General features: G+C 34.5%; 1 protein-coding gene and 1 non-coding gene across 2 annotated transcripts; both read left to right on the forward strand.

Moving 5' to 3' along the window:
* Positions 1-692: 692 nt before the first annotated feature.
* Positions 693-4,351, forward strand: LOC133858032 (uncharacterized). The gene is made up of 5 exons (XM_062293443.1): positions 693-830; positions 948-1,068; positions 1,267-1,370; positions 3,842-3,973; positions 4,083-4,351. Exons 1-5 carry the CDS (start codon positions 828-830, stop codon positions 4,107-4,109), a joined length of 387 nt encoding a protein of 128 aa, XP_062149427.1. The 5' UTR covers positions 693-827; the 3' UTR covers positions 4,110-4,351.
* Positions 4,352-7,139: 2,788 nt separating this feature from the next.
* TRNAS-AGA (transfer RNA serine (anticodon AGA)) lies at positions 7,140-7,221 on the forward strand. Its single transcript has one exon. It is a non-coding gene; the product is annotated as a tRNA-Ser (tRNA).
* The last annotated feature ends 17,491 nt before the right edge of the window (positions 7,222-24,712 follow it).

Consider the following 24,712-nt stretch of genomic DNA (forward strand, 5'->3'; position numbering starts at 1 on the left):
ACCAAGCACATATGGAGCCAAATGTAGTCGCACCACCCCCAGAGCATTGGGGGTTGCCTGGGCCACCCCCGATGGGCTTTAGGGGTGGCTGACAACCCATTAGTTTTCACCTTTTTTTTTTTTTTTTTTAGTAATTTTGATTTGATTCCAATTAAAGTATATGTGTTCTCACCAAGCTAAGGAATATGAATAACTATTTTATTCCACTTTCTTTTATTCTCAATAATTACTATTCCCTTTCTCAATAAAAAAAATCTTTCCGCAAACAAAACGAGGCCTAAGACTTTTTGGGTAAAGTGCTAAAAATAAAAATAAATAAAAGGCCACAACCACTGTGGCTGAACAGGGGAAACATTTTTTTTTTTTTTTTTTGTTTTGTTAAAATTCTGGGAACATCTATAACAATTATTTGGAAGATGAAGATGGAAAAACTTAAAGAATTTTTTTTTTTTTTTTAGAAGATCAAACTTTTATTTTTTGTTTTATTTTTGGTCGAGAATTAAACTTTGGGTCAATAATTATGTTGTTTTACAAATTAAGCCTTATGGTGCGGGCCGGGCAAGGCGTAATTGAATTCCATATCTCAGTCTAGGCCCAAAAAGTTCGATCCCACGGGCCACAGGTTTCTAGGCCCTATTCTTCTAGGGCGTTGAGTAGGGTAGGGCCCCAACGACGTCATTTTGTAAGAAAATTCAACTCTCAATTCTCAGTCTCTCACTATATATTTGATCTTGCTTCCTCTTAAACCCTAATCTGTGTGCATCCTTTTTCGTCTCAGCAAAAACCCTAGCCCCCTCCTCTCCTCGCACCAATCGTCCGCACCAAAAATGGTACTCTCTCTCTCTCTCTCTCTCTCTCTCTCTCTCTCTCTCTATTGCTCTGTGTGAATAATTTGATATACGATCTGATCGTTGCTTATGCGTAGTGTTCTGATATACATTTTGCAGACAGGAGAGGCAGTGAATCCAAAGGCGTACCCTCTGGCCGATTCGCAGCTCACAATCACAATACTGGATCTTATTCAACAAGCCTCCCACTACAAGCAGCTCAAGAAGGGCGCTAATGAAGGTCTCTGCTTTCTCACCATTTTGATGGCTGTTTGCTTTGCACTTTTTGGATACAAAAGAAAAAAAAGAAAGAGAACTTTTATTTGATTTCTAATGATGGGGATGATATAATAAGGTGCTAGACGAACGATTCGTTTTATATTTGGCTTTTGGGTATATTTTGTTGATATTGGGTTTGCTTTTTATATTGGGGTTTCAGCTACGAAGACACTGAACAGGGGTATTTCTGAGTTCGTAGTCATGGCCGCTGACACCGAGCCGCTTGAGATCCTTCTCCATCTTCCACTGCTTGCTGAAGATAAGGTAGCTTTTTTATATTCTTAATCCCCATGGAATATGTACTCGTTTGAAGTGTTTAATTATGATATGTCATGGGCTTTTGGTGGAATTTAACTTTGTGACTGATTTAGGTATGAGTTTAGCAAATAGTTCCCTGTAATTGATAGTGTTGTCACGTTTTATGATTATGGTTTCTTTGGGTAATGTCTGGGGGAAAGAAGCTGTTAAGCTTTTGGAATGAGGCAGTGCAAAGAGATTAGTGTGAAGATCATTCATGTGGTTCAAAAAAAAAATCAGTTGTTTGAATTAGGATATCTAGTTTTTCATCTTTAATTCCTGTTCTGATTTTCCCTGATTCCCTCCTTTCAACATTATCCTTGACAGTTTTCTGCCATTATTTCCTGCTTTTCCTGATACTTTTTAATCACAGGGAAAATAATGTTCTTTATTTTTCCACTGCTAATTTTCTTGTTTGGTTTGACAATAGAATAATCCGTTACCCCATAAATCTCACACCTGGGAGGGGTTTGGACCCAAAAACTTCACCTTTTTTAGGGGGAGTACCACCAGGCTGCAAAGTCATGGGACACGTTCCCACTCTATATTTCAGTTTGCCTCATTCTAAAGAACTTTGTCTTTGAAGGTTCTTACATCTAAACAGAGGCTATACAATGGTAAATATTTCCATTAAGATAGACTCCAACGAAGAAAGTTGCAGAGCTTCCAGTGAAGACGGGCATTCTCAAAAAAGGGTTTCTTAACCCCCGCCCAAATAAGCCAGCCATTATGGATTTGCCTCGGAAGGTTATCGATGTAGGGATGGTCAGGCCTTCCTCCCCCCCTAGAGGTTGCTCCACTTCTTCATCCGTTGAGGGTAATAGCTTCTCCCAATCTCGGAATTGGCCGATCGGTTTTGATCATAACGGGGAGATTGTGGTTTGGGAGGAGGACGTTGATCTTTGGGATGTGTCGCCTTTGGATTGGGCGCTAGAGGATGCTTTTGGGGACGAGGCGTTGGCTATTCGGGATGCCATGGAAGAAGAATTTCAGCGTGACAAGATGATATCGCGCCAAAAGTCTAAAGGAAAGAGGGAGCTTCTAAATCTGCATAGCTCTATCAACTATGGCGACGATAAATCTTCCGCTAGGTGTAGGATAGGAAAGGACTTTATGTTGTAGAGTTGTGTGCCTTTATTGCTTGGGTGGGTTTGTGGGTCATCCATCGGGTTCGGTTTTTGCTTGGTTTATTTTGAGGAGTGTTTCTCTTGGGTTTTTCTCGGGTTCTGGGGTTTTTCCTTTGGGTTTTGGGGGTCCTGTTGGGGTATTGGGGTTGGGTTCGGTGTTCCTTATATGCTTGTTAGGGGTTTTCTTGTGGGTTTCCTGTGGGTTTCTTGTGGGTTTTCTTGGGTTTTTATGTGGGTTAGCTGAGTTTGCTTCTATGTATACTTCCTGTGTACTTAGGGGCGCCTTACGCTTTTTTTAATGAAATTTTCTTACTTATAAAAAAAAAAAAAAACAAGGTGAATGGTGGGGCATTGGGCAAAAGACCTGGAAGAAGTATATTTCTGGCTCTAGGTTGGTACATGGTCATAAGCTATCTTTCTTATTGAAAGGAAAAGAAAAAGGTAGGGCTTTTTCTTTTCTTTTATATGGATGTAATGTGTTTATTTTGAAGATATATTATATTATGTGCCGAAAAATGGTCTTTGAAAGCAAGTGTGTTAACCCAGGATTTATCATACTTAGAAATGGCTCCAGACCAGATTTTTTAACCTATTAGGTTTATGGATCTTGAATTTGTGTGCCTGGTTGCATCTGCAGCACTAATGTGGCAGCTAACTTGTTTAATCTTTTGGATGCTTTCATTTTGTTTATATATAAAGATACGGTATACTTTATTAATGGTCACTCATATCTTTATCATCTGCTGTACCCTACATCCAGAAGATAATACTAATGGATTCTTGAGCTCTTGTTTTCAAGGGTCATTTGGTTTGTGTATTTATGGTGGCTTTTTGTGACTTCTAACTTGCATTGGTTATGAACTATGAACTTCTTTTATAGTTTTATGTTATTAAGATGCAAATTAAATATATGCTGTTGATTCTAGAATGGCTGCTATTGGACTCAGTTTACAAAGTGAAGTAATTCATGAGCTGCCTGGCACAGGTCATGTGCATATTGCAGTCTTGATTAACAGTAACCCTTCCATCCTGGTTTGCTACTAATAAAGAGGTTTTCATACCTTTCTTGCTTGACTTGAGTTGTGGGCTTAGTTTGAGACGTGCTCCCACCAATCCCTACAACTTTTGCTTCATGTCGAGGACATGGAGCTTGACCTTTAGCTACTTTGGTTTATTTCCTAAAGCAAAAGAAAAAAAAATGTAAAAATTGAGTTTTAGGATTTTATAGCTTACTATATATATTGTTGGATTTTTTCCTTGATTCCTTCAATGTGTTCAGATCCATGTAACAATTCTACTTGAATTTGGCAGAATGTGCCCTATGTATTTGTCAGTTCAAAACAAGCTCTTGGCCGAGCTTGTGGAGTCACCAGACCTGTTATTGCCTGTTCTGTCACAACAAATGAGGGAAGCCAATTGAAATCCCAAATACAACAACTCAAGGTACTTATTGTACTGTTTGCCTTCTGACATGTTGTCTTCAATAATGCCTTGTGTCCTTTCATTGTTCAATTTGGTCATGGATTCTGAGATTTTGATTGTGAAAATGCAGGATGCCATTGAGAAGCTCTTGATCTGAGTGGTATGGCGTGCATGTTCGGTATGATGGGCTTCTTGGATCATAGTGGTCGCTCCTTTAGAGGCTTTGACTGATGAAGTTGTGCTACTAGTGACGTATATTAAGATTTTTAGTTCTATGTATTGTGAGCAAAATATTCTTAAAATTATATTTGCTAGTAGTTTGCGGGAACTGTTTCAACGTGTTTAATGTAATTTGTTTGCCTGGTGGCTGCAGTTTAAAGAGCCCAATGAGTTTCGTCCCTTTTTTTTTTTTCCCTCTGTTTTATTATTATTATTATTGTTATTATGTTATGAGTAACTCAATACACACTTTTTTCTTATTATCTTGACTTGTTAGAGTAGTAGCTATTTGATATATATATATAAAGTGAAATATTTGTGTGGTATTTAACATTTTTTTATTCACTTAATTTGAACTAAGCTTTTGATTTCATTGTTTCAAGTAGGAGTCGGATTTGAGTTTATCACCTATCTTAGATTATATATTTCAGTTTGGCATATTTGTATTTGCAATCGTTTAATTAATTTGATGTTTTTGCAATCGTTTTATTCACCACACTGTTTTATTGTTATTAAGTTTATGTAGTTTGAGTTAACTAGGTAAATTAATTTTTTAATAATGAACTTATAAAGATTAATTTCACCAATTTTGTATATGTAACAAATCGATTACAGTTTTCTTTTATGAAATATATTGTTTATATTAAAATCTTATGACCTTATAATCTTAAAGGATCTAATCTTGTGCTTATATAAGTATATTCTTTTAGGATATATGGATGTTCATAAATAAACACATATATCTATTACATTAGAAAGATGAATCTTTTTCATCTCTTTAAATACTCTCGAGAGCAATTTATACCAATTTTAAATAGTATTAGTAAGAGGATTTGCCTTCATAAGCAGGGCTGGTAACATAATCTAAGAGGCTTTTAGCAATCAAGCGTCGAAACTAGAGAAAAAATTTGGGTTGGGACTTGAAAGGGTTTGAAGATATTTAGGGGTGGGGGTTGTGGAACTGCCTAGGCTATGTTTTTGTCGGTTGGCAGTGATCATTTCACAATGACTATTATGTATATTTCAGTATAATTTCGATAACAAAAATACCAGATAAAGACTATATTTCAGAATTTCAGATTATGTATATGAATTGTACCACGAGTATGATTTGATTTCTATATGATTTCTCATTATTATTTGTTAGCAAATGAATATGTACACATTATGCTGATGTGATATTGGAAAAGAAAATGCTAAGGATTTCCAGTTTTAGAATCTATTACGAAAGAAAAGTCTCTCTCCAATTTTAACGTTAAGAATTAAGATATGAGTTTTTACACTAACGTTTCTGCAAATGTGAGTTGTCACAATAATTTTCTAAAAGAAATGTGTTTATTATGAAAGAAAAAGTTTACTTTGGTTTTGAGAACCGACTTGTATTTTAAAGGATTTTGATAAACAAAAAGAGAGAAACATTTTAAAGTAAATAGGGGCTCTCATCACACACACACACACACACAATATGATTGGAGGTATTGGACAGTATTTTTGAGGATGAGTTGGTGGTCCACGTTGACGTGTCATTCTCTCATTGGAGGGTACAAAGAGCTTGGTTTATGCTAAGTTCCTATAAAAGTTATTTTCAAAATATAATAGCATTGGCTTTTGTGTATAATTTTTTTTTTTTTTTTTTTTTTTTTTTTTTTTTTTTTTTTCTGCAGTTTCTTGGTGTTTTAATTTGCAGTTCTCTGAGTTTTCTTTTTCTTTTTTTCTCAATTTTTTGCCATTTTTCAATTTTATTTATTTATTTTGGTTGTTTCTCGAGAACTAAAAACTACTATTGTTATCAAATAACAATTAAAATACATTGTAGTAAATTAGAAAAAAAAAAAAATACATTGTAGTATGCAACCAAATAACTATAGTTTCTCAAAACACATTTCAATACAAAGTATGCAATCAACAACATTCTTAGAAGACTCAGCTTAGTGATTCCCAAATTTAATTCAGAATAAAAATAATAACACAAACGGAATTGAACGAAATACATAGACATTAAAAAATAAAAAATCATTATGACATTATCAATAACTATAATCTCTGAAACGTCATTTAGGATTAGGAATTGGCAATTTTGGTTAAACATAGCTCATTCCTCTCTCTCTCTCTCTTGTCCTTCTCACTTCTCTAGGGGCGGTCCACGCCGAGGGCGGCGACCGCTAGCATCCCCCTTCCCCCTCTCTTCTCCGATTGTTTTCCTCCTCTCATATCCTATTTTTTGAAGCCGCCTTTGAAGTTTGAACACCCCAATATCTTCTCTCCATCAAACCACATCCACATAGGTGCCTTTATTTATTTATTATTATTTTATTATTTCGATTTTATCTCTCAGTTATTTAAAATATAAAATAAACTTCTGAAAATCTCCCTTAGTCGAAATAAAATCCCCTAATATCCTCAAATCCTCCTTTATAAAATTAAAACCTAGGATAAATTTCTTAATAACAAAATCAAAGCTTATAAACTAAAATCTACCAACTAAAAACCATCACCATAAATATCAACACATTTCCTTAAAAGTCTCCCAAATTACTCTTTCATCCATAAAATTTTACAATTCTACTTAACCTTAAAATGGGAAATGCTAAAAAACATGCCTTCATGACATCAGAGACTACTTTTTCATTAAAATTAATTTGTTTAATGAAAAGAGAGGATGAGAGGGGGATGAGGGGTGCATGTGTAGCACCCCTCAATATGAAAGAAAATGAAGAATACCATATTTGTTTGGAGGAAAAGAAAAAGAAAAGGGAAAAGGAAAAGAAATAACAGTACTTTGACAAGAACATGTAGAAAAACAGATCTAATGGTTGATTATAAAAAAAAATTGTTAGAGTTGTATAATAATCATTTCTCTGTTGACAATAGGGTAGTAATTTGAAGGGTATGTGTAACATTATGAATGGGGTGGTGGACTTATAATAGTAATATTTATAAAAGGTTATCAAGCATAATCATCATTCAAGTGGGCGTGCCGGAGTGGTTATCGGGCATGACTAGAAATCATGTGGGCTCTGCCCGCGCAGGTTCGAATCCTGCCGCCCACGTTTTTTCTACCGTCTGGCGTCTGCTGAGATTTTTAAGGCTTTAACATTCATTGCCTTGTGATTGAAAGAGAACCATTTTTCGTCATATTACATTTTTTTATTTTTTTAGTTGATGTTAATGTTCTCACTTCTTTTGTTCTTTTTTTCTAAAATTAATATTTAATAGTTCATTTAAAATTGTAGATTTTATTATAATTCATATTATGTTATGATATGTGACTTATCACTCTAAGCTACAGAGAATCAAGTTTGATCCTCATTGTGTATCCCCCTGTTAGTTCAACGGACGTTTTGAATGTCACTGAACGAAACAAAATGTTAACCAAATGTACTTTTCTTCATTTTCTGCCCTTTAAATAGACGTTTTTGTACGATTACTGTTCAGTCCGTGCGATCAAAACAATTTTCAATCGATCGAATTTGTCATTAAATGACGCTAGACAACGTTGTGTCTCACCGAACTCCACATGTCGTGTGACACGTAGAGATATTATTTTCGTTTGATCGAACGCACATTAAATGCTAGTTGTCAGACGATGTCTCGTCCTACCTAATCCCACACGGAGATATTGTTTTCGTTCGATCCAAATTGTTCGATTTCTTTATATATATATATATATATATTTTTTTTTTAATTGACGTTACGATTTCTAGAATGTCGCGTTTGCAGTCCCGTTCGAACCTAATTGGAACAGAGCATTCTGCCTTATCTCATTTGCAAGATTCGAACAGTGCATTCTGTCTCAGTTCAAAATGTCTGTGTTTGCAGTCACCTTCAAACGTAATTTCAAACACAGCATTCTTACTGGGCTCAAATTGTCGGTTGTCCCATTTTCAACCCGAACCTGGGTTGAAACAGAGCATTTTGTTCTAATTCTGGCCTTCCTACATCGTAAAAGATCAACGACGTCGTCCTCATGGAAGGTATCGTTGAAAAAGGGTTTGGAAATTGGGGTCATTAACGCTAAACGCTAAACATTTGACTAATAATGGTAGCCGCCAAGGCTTTTCGACCTCTTCAAAGATTTTGTCACAATCATGGAGCACATAAAATTAACTATACATGTCGTCGGGCAGAAAGAACAATCCAGACATGTTGCACCATAACGCATGATCCAGGCCTCTGATTGCGCATCTTCACTGCGAATCATATCGCACTAAAGAACAGTTTTTTTCTTGCTTGCCCACCACCAACTTGGTCAAATAATCTATTTATTTAACATGACATGACTCTTGTTTTTTTTAATATATATATATATATATATATATATATTTAATCCGCATAATGGATAAACACAACTAATCTGATCAATTTTTGATACGACTTATAAACTTGATATGAATTCAATACAAAATTATTAAGTTAAGATTGATGGGTCTGTTAACAAAATTATCAGGTAAGAGTTGAGTGGTATGGCCCGTTTAATTTTTTTTTTTTTTTTTTTTCTATTCTTATTTATTTTCCTCTTTCCTTTTCTTTTTCTCCCCTCCCTTTTTTTTTTTTTTTTTTTTTTGTTTTTTTTTTTTTTTGTTTTGAATAAGAAAAGAGTAAATCGGGGAAGATCTTTTTCACCTCTGATCCGAAAAGAAATTAGTGATCCTAAAAATAAAAATGGAGTGAGTTCAGAGTTCTCCAACAACAAATTAAAAAGAATGAACATAAATTTGATTACAGGAGCCTACAAAGTAAGATCAAAGCGCAAAATAGCAAGATCTCCTATCTCTTCGGTCCGCTCACTTCACCATCATTAGTGCTGGCATCTTTGTTTAATGTGCATTTCTTTAGAGTTAAAAGGTGAAGGCAAGTTAGAAGCTTGAATTTGGCTTCTTAATCATTCGTCCACGCCGATTGTTTTGGTCTCTTTCATATATAATTGCATGTGCATCGCTGTAAACAAATACGAAATTTAATATTGGTGATGATAACTTTATCTATAACTTTAGATCTTTCTTTTTTCAAAAAAAAAAAAAACTTTAGACCTTTCATTATTTTTATAAAAAAGTACCTAAACTTTAAAAAGTATTAATTTATGATATTTATATTTCAATTTCAACTATTTGTTACAATTTTTCGTTAAATCAGGTAAAAACTTCTAAAATATCTTTTTTTATTTTTTTTAATTAATGAAAAAAATAAAAAAACTGCTAAGATTTAGGTGTTGATTAGAATTTAACGAAATTTGTACAATTACCTATGCCTAAATCTTTGAAATTTTTATAATTTTCTTTTTTTCTTTTTTTTTTAAAAAAAATAAATGCATAGGTATTTTGATGATTTAACGGAAAATTTTAACATAGAGTTGAAATTAAAATAAAAATAAAAATTGAAAGACGGATATCTTAAATTGACACTTTTTAAAGTTTGGATACATTTTTGCAAAAGTAATGAAAGATCAGGAGTTATAAGTAAATTTTTCCCAAAAATATAACCATGGCTAAGATGACCAAAAAGGTAAGGGCGGCAAATATTCATCTTTGTGTGTAGGGTTTGAGTTGTGTAAATGCATGATTATAAGACCATATAAGTTAATCTTAGTCCGATCTATTTAATTAAATATGTTAGACCCCTTAATCCTAACCTACTAATTACGTGTTGGATTTGTCTCGGATACGCGGGTCATGTAAACAATGTTTAGTTTTAAATGCTGCATGTTGGGTTTTGATCATGTCGAAATATGAGTATAAGACTATATAAGTTAACTCCAACATGACCTATTTAATTAAACAGGTCAGAACCCTTAATCGTAACTCATTAATTTCTTGTTGGGTTCAAGGGTGGTGTCAAAAATTGACAGTCTTTTAAAAAGGGTTAGGCACAACATTAATTGAAGATGCTGGGTTTTTGAATTCCTAATTTCTTATGTGACGTCATGTCAAAATATGCGTATAAGACTACAAAGTCAATTCTAATTCGACTCATTTAATTAAACATGTCAAACTCCTTAACTCTAACCCTTTAATTTTGTATTGGGTTCAAGGGTCGTGTAAAAAATTATCAACTCTATAAAAAGGGTTAGGCACAACATTAATTGAAGATGCTGAGTTTTTGAAAACTCTCAATTTCTTATGTAGTATATCATATACACCATTCGATGAAACAAAATAAAATCTCGATCATATATATATAAAATAGTTTTATCCATTTAACTTAGAAATTGAGATGATCATTGTCCATATAATCAAAAGGGGGTTATCCTAAATATTAAGGGGGTGATATGCATGCCATTTGGTCCCACAGGGTGGCCGAAAAGGAAGTAGAAACAGTCAAACAGAGACAAATTGGTGAAAAGACAAAAAGATACGTACCCTGGCGACTTAAGATGAAACAATGGGCTTGTTTGGCAAGTGACATTACAGAACAGAGTAGTGGGTTGTTAGTTTTTAAAATTAGTAAAAAGTGATGATGTAATATAAAATAAAAAGAATTTGTATAAAAAAGTAAAAAGTTTTGTATTGTAGTGAATTTTTTTATTTGAATAGTAATAAAAAATTATTGATGTGATATAAAAAAGTGAAAAAAGTGGGAATGCTTTGATGTTGATTAGTAGTGAAAAGTATAGAAAAATGAAAAAAAAAGAAAAGTACATGAACAGTACTGTAATGTATTGTTCCTCGACAAACAACCCCAATAATTGCGAATCATTCATGCCAATTCCATTTGGTCGTTTTTTTTCCCTTTCAGATTCAAACGACGAGCACTTTCTTTTAAGCCAAGAGAAATAGATAAGATAAACACACAGTTTTTATGTCGGCCCTACGTAATCGTTAAGAGCCGGAGGAATCAAACGAAAGGTCGGCTGCACATTGCGTGTTAGTGGAAGGAAGGGGGAAGAGATCGACGGACCCACATATGGATTGTGAGGTTATGGCCATTTCGGGTAATGTTTGGCTTTTCTCTTCCCGAGTACATTGGGGGGATTTCCTTTTCCATGTTACGTGCTTGATATAATGCCTAAATGGCCGGTGCCGGTGGGTATGATTAAGCTTAGTGGTGTCAGTTGGCACGTACGCACGTGAAGAGCACATGGTCCAATATGGGAGTGTTTGCCAACTGATCTTTATTCTCCTGAGTTTATTATAATGATTTTTATTCAACCCCAATTCTCAATAATTTCCTTGTTCAATCTCATTCATTGCCTCATTTGCACTCCAAAAGCTATAAATGGATTCTCTACGTACGATGCACCTACAAGGAGGTAAACATGGGCACATAAAAGTAGAAGATTATATCAAAAAAAATCTTAAGATCGAGCTAGAGAGTGATTAACGAGAAAATCATGAACGCTCTTAAAAGAATTGACTTAATTTGGATCTAACCCAAAATATAATATCTGAAACAATGCATCTGGAAAGTGGGTAAAACAATTTAGCATTTCTATTAAGCCATAGAGCGTATTTTGTAGCAGCCATCATAATTCTAAACCACATTGAAGAGAAAAGATTTGCGTCTGAAGCAGGAGGCGATCCACCGAATAAACCCTCCTAGTTCCTACGAGCTCAAGCAATGTTACATATATTTCAAATATTATACCAAATACTTTATAAGAATAGGCAACAAACAAAAAGATAGTCAATATTCTCCTTACATATAAAACACATTTCATCTCTTGAAGTAAGCCAATAGCGACCAATCTATCTTGGGTAGCATTTTTCTAATTGCAAGCCATAGAAAAAAGGGGGTAAATGTTTAATAAATCCTTGAGTTAACCCGCGATTTGAAATCAATTCCTCACTGTTTAAAAATCAAATTTTACTGCATAAGTTTGCTGCGGATTTGAAATTAGCCATTCCATGATAACAACATCATTTTCATAATTTTGGAACAAAATAACCCAAAACCCTAAATTGGGGAAACAACAACATAAAAATTGTGAATGAATAAGATATTACCTTCAACGCATGCAATGCCAGAGATGACAGAGACAATGAGATTTTTGGTACTCGCAATAGGAACAGAACTGAATGGTTACGACGAGATTTTCCACATCAACGCCAAAGACGACGGAGACGATGATTAGGTATCAAATTTTTTGGGTGAATGTATAGGATAGGTCCTTACTTTTTCCAGATTGTTCTATATTTCCTCCTCGATTTTGAGAAAAAATTTCAAACTGCCGCCCATTTGAAATTTCGCATGATTGGGGACTGACGTGTAAAGCCAAAAGCTTGCAAATAAATTTGTATTCTAAAACGACGTCGTTTTACTTGATGTGTCAATGCCTACATGGATAAATGGTGACTCACCCTAACGGATGTTGGAAAAATATGTTAGTTTTTGATTGGCAACATTCTGTTGACAAAAATCACTATCATGTATTGTTGCTACTCTCACAGGGATACCGTATTTTTCAGAGTCTTCAGTTTATTGGAGTTTATTTCTCTAAAGATGGAAATAGCCTTATTATGACAAATTCAGTGTCACAAGCATGAAAAAGGCTATTTCAGAAGTTCTAGGAAGATTATGTGTAGATTCCAACTCAGAGAAGTCGGATCCCAAGATTCCGTCCAGACACCCATGTCTAGAGTTCGGACGCTCGTCAGCAATATTCGTCTGAATGATGTGGCAATACCGTCCAGACTCCCATCAGAGTTCGAGAAGTTTTCAGCGTTCCAGTGAATCTGTTCGGACGACGTGGCAATACTGTTCGAACGCCAGTAAGAGTTCGAGGAGAATTAGGTTTTCCTTCTTAGACACGAATATAGGAAGATAGCTGCATAAGTCCGGACGCCAGGTCTATACTGTCCACACGTCCGGACGCCATCCTTAATTAGGCAAGACGTGGAGAAGAATTGTAACTGTCCGAACGTCAGGGCAACACCGTCTGGACGTCAGGGCAACACCGTCCAGACGCTAGTCCTTATTATGGTAATTGCGTGCAGCAGAGGTTCAACCGTTCGGACGATAGGGCAACACCGTTCGGACGCGGCCTTATTCAGGAAAGATTTTCAACGCTTTATGGAAAGCCGGTTTCACAGTTCATCGTCTGGACGGCCTTAGCTTGTGTCTGGACACTGCCTAGGGAAATTGAATCAAAGTCGATTTAGGTTTTCTATAGCCTATAAATAGAGACCTCTAGGCATGTAATAATCATGAATTCAGTATTGAATTCTTCTGTACTTAGCGAAGGTGTTTAGGTAGATATTGTGAAGATCTGCTAGCTCTCTAAGGGTTGCCATTGTGCTATTGTTGTGATCGTTATTGAAGTCTATCTTAGGGAGGACCCCTAAGGTAAATGAATCCATAGAAGACCCCTTCAAGTAGGAGACTTGGTTGGGAGGCGTTCACGTTAGGTTACGTGTCACAGTGCTAGATACGATCGCTGTATTGGGTATGTGAGTGTCATTGTCTATGTACTAGCTTTATCTTATGATAGTGGATTTCCTGGGTTTGGCTGCCCCGGAATAGTTTTTTTCTTCATTGAGTTTTCACTTTGTTAACAAAATATTTGTGTCATTTAAATTCCGCATTTATAATATTTTGTTACACATTGTGCACACACACACGGTAAATTAGAAGTCATTTATTTTTTTAATTGGTATTAGAGCTAGGTTCACTTGTGTTCGGATTAATTTCCTGAGTGTGATCCTTTGTTTCTATTGACTTCTTTTATTATGAATTCTTCTAAATTGTCTGAAGAGAATTATGATAATGAGCTTCTTGAGAAATTTCTTAAATTGAGTAAAAATTCCAATAAAGAGTTCAAAAAGGTTAAGTAAGAAAAAGAGTCTTTAATTATTAAATTGTCTGAATCACATGCTTTGAGTGACTCTTTAAAATCAGAGAATACCATACTATTTGACATCATTGATATTCTTGAGAATAAATTAAAAGAATCTGAAGATCTCTTAAAAAAAAATCTCTAGTGATAATTTAAAAAGCATGCTTTGTATTCATTCAGATATTTCTAACAAGCCCGACTTAATTGTTGATGATTTGAGTGCTTCTACTTCACATGCTTTTGATTCTGAATTAGATTCTATTGTTATTAAGGATGTGATAGTAGACATTGCTTGTTTGGATAATTATGAAAATTCTTGCTTAAAAAATTGTGTGAAACCTAAATCCAAAGATACAGGTACACAAGCTCATGATAAGTTTGTCCCTACTTGTCATAATTGTGGGAAGATTGGTTATATTAGACCAAATTGTTTTATGTTAAAAGTTCACAGATCTTGGATTAAGCAGGATGATCTGAGGAAAGGTAAAGTTGAAGAACCTTCCTCATCCAAATATGTCCTTCCACATATGAGACATATAAAAGGTAAGGACTGTTATTTGTAAAAATGCTAACCTAAAATCTGCAAAACTGTCAAGAAGCATTCAATCATAAAAAGACTGCCCACCTGTCATCACTGCGGCATCACCGGTCACATCCGACCCAAATGTCTACAGCTCCAAGCTTAGAAGTCGAAGGTTCAGAGGGAGCTGCCAACAAGAACTACATCATGCATTCTACCTTCGACGATACAACAAGCTCTACGGCATGAACAGAAGTTTGTTCCTACCAATCAGAGTGGCAAACCAAAGAAGAACAAATCAAGGCGCTATAAGAGAAAGCCGTAGAAGCTCAATAGCAACCATGGCTATGAAGGATTGCTGAGCCTGATGCAAGGTATGCTAAGAAGAATGGACAACATGGACAAGACCCACAAATCACCTCCACGGGTCAAGCAGGTATGGGTTAAGAATGATGAGACCATTCACCCCTTGAGGGGGAGTGGACTCACCTAGTAAATTAAAGATGAAGTCTCACCATGCCTAGGATTTTGGTTCATAAATCATAGTGCATGTCAGGTATGTTTGCATTGCATTGTTTATCATATCACACCATGCCTTGCATTCTGTTTGAGGAACCATCTTATTTTATCCCCCATATTTTCTCTTGTTGTTTGAGAAATTTCTATAGGCACTATTTGTGGATGACAGAAAAAGCACATCAGGCTACTGTTTTTCTATCTTGGTAAATTCTAAACCTTTCGTGTGAACAAGTTTGATTTTATCAAACATGCTAGGAGGTGTTTCTGTGTTTATTATCATCTAGCATATTTTTGTTGTTTTTCTGGATTTTTTTCAACACAAAAAAAAAAAAAAAAAATTGGGAGAGAAGATGTAGAATTCATTTTTTTTTTTGACAGCTTTGCAGATATTGTATGTATTATTACCTGATATCTCAGTTCATTGTGCATTGATTGACTATGCTTATATATGATTGAGAGTTTATAACTGATATCTGCTAAGTTTTCATGTGCATCTTAATGCTAGATAGTTACTTTTCTCATGCGATAATTTATTGCACTATTCAAGGCTTCCTTAAGGTACATTTTTTTTTTCTCAGACGTTTTGCTTCTGAAAATTTCGATGAGAGATTTTTTTTGCTAAGATGGTCAAATTGACCAACTCGCTAGTTGAACCTAGGACCTAAAAATTATGGCATTCTTTCTAAGTTGTAGCACCAAGTGATAAAAAACATTCAAAAATCAATAAATATGGATAAGTGAATCTGTTCTTAAATTTGTCCCTATAGAAATAGTCAGTGACCAAATCATTGCGGAAATAGACGGTCACTAAAGGACTAAGTAAAAGAAAAGTACTGCATCTTAGGGGGAGTGTATCAGATGAGGGTGGCTAGGCCCTAGTAAAATAAGGTTTGACTTTTGAGTGATCTATTTGATTTTCTCTCTTTCCTAGAAAATTCAGTTGCTTTAAGTCATATTAGTGAACTTCATACCTTATGGAGAAAGTTTTCACACACACACGCATTGTATGAGTTGAGTAATCTATTTAAAATTTCTATATGTAGGAAAATTTGTGCTAATTAAACTCTTAACTCTCAATTATGTCTTTGCATATTTTTGAAATGCTATTTAACTGTTTTATCAGTTGATTATACATGCGTGTTCTGAAACTAACTTTAGGGAAAATAATTTTTCTGCAAATTTTCCTTCAGTTTCTATTTTTCAGTGTGAAACGTCCGGACGTTCTTCTCTTGCTTCTGAACAAGTGCGGCTCTGACGGCCGGACGATCAAGTGACACGTCCGGACATGTGCGGTTTTGCCAAGGGTTGACATGGCAGTGATTTTCCGGAAGGGTAAGTTGTGCGTCCGGACGTGTATCCTATAGGTCTTAAAATCGCATCTCCTTCTTTTCTGCCGCCCCACACGTCCTTTATGACAAGTAATAATAAAAGTATAAGGAGCCGAAAGTGCTTCCATAGTATGATGTAAAGGGAGTTGAAGGTGTCTCCATAGTAAAAGTATAAGGAACCGAATGTGCCTCCAAAGTATGATGTAAAGGGAGCCGAAGATGTTTTCATAAAGAAAGTATAGGAGCTGAAGGTGCCTCCATAATATAAATAATAGAAGCCGAAGGTGCCATAATATGACAACATGCATGGCATAATTTTATGATGAAGTTTTATGATGATGATTTATGTGACATGTTTTATATGGTATTTCATGCTAGATGTATTAGTATGCAAATGTGCTTGAATGAGACAAATCATATGTATGCCATTACAAAAGGTTTGCATATGATGATTTCTATGTGTTTCTTGTTTAGATGTGCATGTATGGTTATATTCCCTGAAGGTTGTGCAGTGCTTGAAAATGAGTATAGCTGAGTTATATGATATACAAATATGTATGATGTAGATGGATTTATATGTGTATGCTTTCAAGCGGGATATTGGAATATGCACTGCTTGAAAATGAGTATAGCTAATTTATATGATATACAAATATGTATAATGTAGATGGATTTATACGTGTATGCTTTCAAGCAGGAGATTAGCATATATATATATATATAGACACACACACATCATTCCTATCCTACTAGTAGAAAGGGCTTTTATGAAACTAAGAGAACATATATTAGGCCCAATAGTGCACTAGTATGATAACAAATGAGGGTCAAGGGCACCCGCTTACTGCCACCTTAAGACAAGGGGTGCAAATAGCCAGGCTTAGTTGATAAATCTCATGCCAAAGGTTACGCCTATCCATGGCCGGACCTCTTTTCTCGGCCAGCTTTCGTGCCTTCTCTCTCTCTTTTCTACGGCGTAGAAGCATTAGTTTGATCATCCAATATTGCACTTCTTTCTTTTCTTGTAGGGACTCTTCTTTTGATCATCTTCGGCCCCCCACTCGTACTGATACTGATTGTTTTTTCCATCTTTGCTTTCCAGTATTATGTACTCTTTTGAGATAGCATTTGGTCTTATAAAAAAAAGTAGGAAAAAGTAGGGAAAAGTACACATATCTCCCTTAAACTACTACTCAATTGTCAATGTACCCCCCAAACTACCAATTGTGTCAATTGCCTCCCTCAAACTACCAAAAAATGTCAATGTCCCCCCTAATACTAACAAAAAGACAAAAATAACCATAAATTTTTTTGAATAAGATAAAAATATCCTTATAAATTCGAAAAAAAAACTAAAACTAAAAATAAAAACTAAAAAATTATTTTTTAAAAAACAAATTAAATAAATTAAATAAAAAACGAAAAATAAAAATAAAAAAACGAAAAAGAAAGTTTTTTTTTTTTTTAAAAAAAACAAACGAAAAAGAAAAAGGAAAAACCAGTTTTTTATTAAATTAAAAAAACGAAAAAGAATGATTTATTTTTTTAAAAGACCAAACGAAAAAACAACTGAAACTTACAAAAATAATTTGTTTTAACAAAAAAAAAAAAAAAAACGAAAAAAAAACCAGTTTTTAATTTTTATTTTTGTATAAATTTTTGTTATTTTATATTTTTTAAAATATTTTTTTAGTTTTTATTTTATTTTAATAATTTTATTAAGGACATTTTTGTCATTAGGGGGACATTGACAGTTTTTTGTAGTTTAGGGGGGGACATTGACACAATTAGTAGTTTGGGGAGGATATTGACAATGGGGTAGTAGTTTGAAGGGGTTATGTGTACTTTTCCCAAAAAAGTAAGTTTTTTCATTGATTGCGAAGTGTGTTTCTACACTTTCAAAAAAGTAAATTTTTTAGGATGTTAATGCCCTTTACTGGCTCCGGGACAACAAACACATTTACATAAAAGAATTGTTGACCGACCAAGCGGTAAGGCCTCCCATGTGGCGCACCCTCAAACCAATAGAAGGGGATTTCGAACTAAGCTAATAAAGGTGATTCGCTCCAACTGCGGGATGAACGCCAACCCCGCCGGGTAGAGCTCCTCTACCTTATTTGTATATCTGCATCTTCCTTAGATGTAGTTTCTATGCCTTCAGAAAGGCCTATTATTGATCCACCATCCCCTTTACCTTTAAATAAGAGGTTCTTCTCTTTCACCATGAGGGAAAGCCCTTTCCAGCTGGAGTAGTGCATCTCTGTCTTGAAAGCCCTCCCTACAGATAAGAGTTCCTATCTCTACTGCCTATCTAACTCGAAGACTCTTATTCGTGGTGGAGTGCTTCGAGTAGGATCCGATCCCATCCAGCAGCCAACATGAGTTTAACGATAAGGTCACTGAGAGACTTACCTTTAAATCTGTTGGCGACATCTAGAAACAAATCCTCCCAACAGGAATAAGAACAGGGCAAATTACACTTGCCCAAAAGAGAATGCCAAATCCTATTATAAAACTGGCAAGTTGCGAATGAACAAGATATTGAGGAATTGTCCATAGGTAAAATCATAATTATTGACACGGGCCTTTCCCACATATAAGGGGAATCTTTTGTTACAATTGAAGCAGAAGTGATGTGGGTTATTCAAGAATCGAAGTCGATTTGCTTTATAAAAAGAAGATATCAATGAACTTCTATGAAATGGGAAGAATAACCCTCAATTTACGGGCTGAAAGCGGACATAGCAACATCCTACCGAAACATCAGACATGCGCCTTCAAGTTGTCGGATTGGCATACCTAATCGAGCATCATCTGCTAATTACCAGCAGAGCTTTGCAGCTTCTTCTTCCCTCTCTCTATCCAGTTGAGGAATAAAACCTCTTTCTCTAGAGCTAGGGTAAAAGAGCAGTCGAAGCTAGGATTAGCTCTCGTAAGGCCATCTTCAACAACTTCTTTTGGAGCTTTTTCCTGAGGTAGGGTGTTTGGGTCTGTCTCAGTTTGAATGCCGTGATGTTGTTTCAGCCATAGGATGAATGCCTTAATTGTGCAAATTACAGGATTGGAGCGACAAGGAAGTACTTTAGAGGCCAGGACCCAGGGCCCAGGGCTTGGGGGGAAGGACTCTTCTTTGTGTTTTCAAATCTGACCTCTCCTCTCTTTAGCAAACTTCTCGGACTTAAGGACTGAATATGATCTGTCTTTAGCAGGAAATCTGAAAGTGCTTTAAGGCAAGGGCTTTAGAGGGAATAGGGGTGACACGTCTTGATGAATATCAACCATTTGACGTCCATCTGATGCATCCACTATGTTTATTTCGTATCCTCCTTTTCTTTTCGTATAATTTTGCTTACTATACCCACTGTTGTAGCATTATAAACATTATTGTTACTCTTGCTACCATCAGGATAAATTTGACCCCTTCCCTGGTATAATCGTAACCATAGAATACGACCCTAATTGAAATGCATACGTTTGTCTGATACACTATGGGGATGGTGAGAAAAGATATATTTTACATTCTAGAGGGGCTATAATTGGAGATACCATTGTTTATGGTATAGAAGTCCTTATAAAAATGGGAAACGCAGCAAATGCATAGATGAATTCATGTATTTTTTTTTATTGGATTTGGATCCGTCGGGGCTCGAACCCACAGCTTCTGCCTTGACAGGGCGGTACTTTGACCAATTATTAGAGCATTAGCAGCAGTTAGAGCACTAGTAGCAGTTACCCTATATTGGTTCCCTTCCTTATATTTAGGGAAAATTTCATGAAAAACATCAAAAAACCTCCCACAGCAGATGCCCTATATTTAGATGAGGGAGTTGAGAATGAATAGTGATTCCCTATATATACATGTCTACTATTCATTCCCTATGTATTATTTTAATATAAAAGAAGTATAATTAATTGATATAGGGAAGAGAGAAAAAGTAGGAAAGAGAGAAAAAGAATAAAATAAGAGTAAAAAAATAATATTTAATTGATATAGGGAAAAGTAAGGGAATCTATTGTGAGACATTTTTTTATAGGGAAGTAAAAAGTAGTTTTGTTCCCTAAATATAGGGAAAATGGTTGGGAATCTGCTGCTAGTGCTCTTACCTAACCATTTTCCCTAAATTTAGGGAACAAAATTACTTTTTGCTTCCCTATAAAAAAACATTTCACAATAGATTTCCTTATCTTTCCCTATATCAATTAAATACTACTTTTTACTCTTATTTTATTCTTTTTTCTCTTTCCTACTTTTTGTCATTTTATTCAACTAATCAACTCTTTTTTCTCTTTCTTACTTTGTATCAATTTTTTATTATTATAAAGTATATTGGGTAGCTACAGTGCTACCCAATACATAGGGAAACACTGTAGTTACCTAAAGGAAACATGTATATTTAGGACATTTGCTGTGGAAGCTATTTTGAATTTTTATTTTTTCTGAAATTTTTCCTATATTTAGGGAAGGAAACCATTATAGGGCATCTACTACTAGTGCTCTTAGTATTGCTTTGGCTTCGCCGTCTGTATCTTGCTGGCGTGGAAGCTATTGCAACTAAAAGAAAAAAAAAAAAAAGCAACTTAAGCTTCTTGTCACAAAAGCCTTTCTTTTAGGGGTCTACAAACGGTTATAACCGGCAATTATTGGCTAAAACTACTAACTGCTAACTGCCTAGCGGTTATTTCATTTTACCAACTGCAACCGCTAACTGTCTAAGCGGATGCGGTTATTTTTATAACCGACGGTTAGCGGTTATCATCTTAATTTGGGCTTGTTTTGTGCAGAATTTTTGGACATTTTCCCTTTTGGTACAAAATTAACAAATCTAAATACAAATCCAAAATATTTATTAAAAAAAAATACAAATCCAAAACACAAACAAATAACCACATAACCAAATCCAAATCATTACAAATCCAAATAACCAAATCCAAAACCAAAAAATTACAAATCCAAATACAAACCCAAACAAGTAAATAACCACATACTCCAAAACATTACAAAATACAATTCCAAATAACCAAATACTCCAAAACCATTATTCAAAAAAAAAAAAAAAAAAAAAAAAAAAAAACCTCCAAAACCAAACAAATCCAAATAACCAAATATTCCAAAACATTACAAATCCAAATAACCAAATACTTCCAAATCCAAAACCAAAACCAAAACATCACAAATCAAAATACAAATTTCCAAATAACCAAAACCAAAACATTACAATAACCCTTCATTGCATACATCCTTCTAGATATAAAGTCTCTAGAAGTCCAAGGATGCTTCGGTCTTTGATTGAGCGCCATCTACAAAAGAAGAAGGTTTAGTTAATTGAAAAATAAGTTTCAAAAATAATAATTGCACAAATGAAAAGTTTCAACTAATTTACAAATATTTACCTTCATCAAAGCTTTCCACAAATTCCTCAAGCTCCCGAATGCCAATTAGAGTACCCCTTATACAATTAGTTACTTGGTTTTGTAGTTTTTGTTTTGCCTCAAAGTCTTAATCAGATCATTCTCCAGTAAACAACAACCCAAAATGAAAAACTGAAACCCTAGAATGAAGAAATAATCTCTTCCAACATCCAGTAAATACTAAATAGAGAACAATTAGAACATTATATAGTGTATACACAAAGTTTAAAATCAATCCAAAATGAAAAACCAAAACCCTAAAACAAACAAAAATCGCACACAGTCACACACCTTAAAAAAGCCGAGACAAAAGCGAGAGAAACTGAGAAAGAGTGGATAAGCTTACAGTGTAGCAGCGGTGGAGACGAGTGGCAGTGGAGACGAGTTGGGCGAAGAGGTTCGAACAGTGTTGGAGAATGGAGGGGAGACGAGAGGCAGAGGTTGGGTGTCGTGGGCGAGCAGCGGACTGGATTGATTTTTGAAGGAAATGAATCTAAATGAGTCAATGAAACCCTAAAACCTAAAAGATGCTTATATATGTTCTAAAAAACGGCGTCGTTTTGGGTATTCAGCAATGCCCAAAATGACATCCCTCTTCCAGCCTCCCAGGTTTTTAATTTTTTTTTTTAAATATATATATAAGCGGCTAGCGGTTATTAACTGCTTTTCTCAAACCCTATAACCGCTCCGTTTGTACACCTCTACTTTCTTTTGTTGAGTTGCAGAAATATGCAACAGAATAGACGAATGCAAGGTTTTTTTTCCCTACCAATCCTATCCCTTATCAAGGAAGGACATAAACAAGATGGGATAAGCGCATTAGAGAAGGAATAGGTTGCAGCTTTTGTTAGGCAAGAAGTTTTCTTCCTGCCCTTGTAGTTTTTCAGCTGTGGTGGCTCATTTCGTTTTAAACGACTCTAAACGAAACACTCTTCAACTTCTATTTACAATATACACTATTCGACTGAACTCGTTCTCATCTTGACTCCGCGGTGAGAAGCAAGCTACCTTCGCCTACCTCTCATCTATATCTATAGGCGACAATGGTAAGAGCTGGTAAGCATGGTAACTGTATCAACGGCCGGGGCCGGTGCTCATATATATCTAGGTGAGGTAACTAGTGTTTACCTCATCAACTACAAAACCTTTTAAAAGAGAAGTATTAATCCATAAAGTAGTTGTTAAACACATGGTAGAAAGAAATAAAAGTCAACTCATTGCGAAAACTTTGTAATTTCTATACTTGCTGAGACCGTGGACTCATAAGAGTTGCAGATGTTGCTCGTGATTGCAGGATTTGTCGTCTAATGTCATAGATCGTGTACGAGCATAGAGGTCATTGAAGGGATTCCTTCATGTTGTTGTTTGGTGAGGCACTCGCTTGATTTAAGTCAATCTCTCTATATGTTGTTGACTGATGTAAATGTTTACTAAACATCATTATGGTAGTGACTTTTACACTGTGATAGTAATTTAAGATGTATTGATATTGAGTAGTGATATAAAAGTGTTGGTTAGTTTATTTCATATGTTTATTAGGTCAACTTAAAGGCAAAAGTTATTATAGGTATTTTTGTTGCGATAATTGTTTAAGGATTTTGTGGTAGCGTATCGTCGATAATTCAGAAATTTTTTCACTCTGCCCTTGAATTTAGGGCGGGGTGTTAGAGAAGACCTATCAATTTGGTTGAAGAGCTTGTTGACATTCCTGAAGAGAAAACCATGATTAGAGAACCAATACGTGTATTAATTAAGGAGTATAAGTGAGATTGATTTAATGGGTGCTATGAGCTGATGTAAGATGGAATTTATTGATATTTTCGGTGAAAACGAAAATAGAAAAAATGTCAAAAATAATATTGGAGCAGCACTGTTTGGTTAGAAGTTTACCTATTTTCAAACAAATGGAAATATAAAAGAAAATACTTGATCGCCAAGCTAAGATTTTATTTTCTTATTTACAATTAAGACTTATTTTCTTTACTTACTAGGACTTGATTTATCTTTTCCTTGTTAGGATTAGGTTTACTATTACTATTAGGATTATGTTTACTTTCTCTCACAACAAGAAATTTGATCATTAGCGGCCACATTATTAGCAGCCAACGCATAGTGGCCGCTAATGATCATATTATTAGCGGCCAAACATAATTGGCCGCTAATAGTCGCCGTTATTTGTAAACTATTAGCGGCCACCTAATTGTGGTCGCTAATAACTTGGCGGGGAGTTGCGGGAAATTCCGGGAAACTATTAGCGGCGACTAATACTTTTTTATATGGCCGCTAATAATATTTTTACTTTTTTCTTTTTTCGTTTTTTTTTTTTAATATTTTTTTTTATGTTTTCAAAATTTTCATTTTTTTTTGTTTTTATTTTATATATATATATATATATATTTCATTCTTAATTTTTTTTTTGTTTTTCTTTAATTTTTTTTGTAATATATATATATATATATATATATATATATATATTTTAAAAAAGATTAATAGAAAACTAGTTTTTCTTTTTTTTTTTTTAAAAAATTGTTTTCGAGGACTTTTTCCGTTTTTTATTTTTTTTTTTATTTTTTTATGTTTTCAAAATTTCCAGTTTTTATTTTTTATTTAAAAAAAAATCATTTTCATTAGTAACCACTAATAATAAAACTATTAGTGGCCACTTTTTTATATGGCCGCTAATAATATTTTTACCTTTTTCTTTTTTCGTGTTTTTTTTTTTTTTTTAATGTTTTCAAAATTTCCATTTTTTATTTAAAAAAAAAAAAAATTCATTTTCATTAGCAACCACTAATAATAAAACTATTAGCGGCCAAAAAAGTGGCCGCTAATAATTGATTATTAGCGGCCACTTTTTTATATGGCTGCTAATAATATTTTTACATTTTATTTATTTATTTATTTATTTTTTTATGTTTTCAAAATTTCCAGTTTTTATTTAAAAAAAAAAAATCATTTTCATTAGTAACTACTAATAATAAAACAATTAGCGGCCA

This window comes from Alnus glutinosa, chromosome 14 (assembly GCF_958979055.1).
Source record: "Alnus glutinosa chromosome 14, dhAlnGlut1.1, whole genome shotgun sequence".
Taxonomy (NCBI): domain Eukaryota; kingdom Viridiplantae; phylum Streptophyta; class Magnoliopsida; order Fagales; family Betulaceae; genus Alnus; species Alnus glutinosa.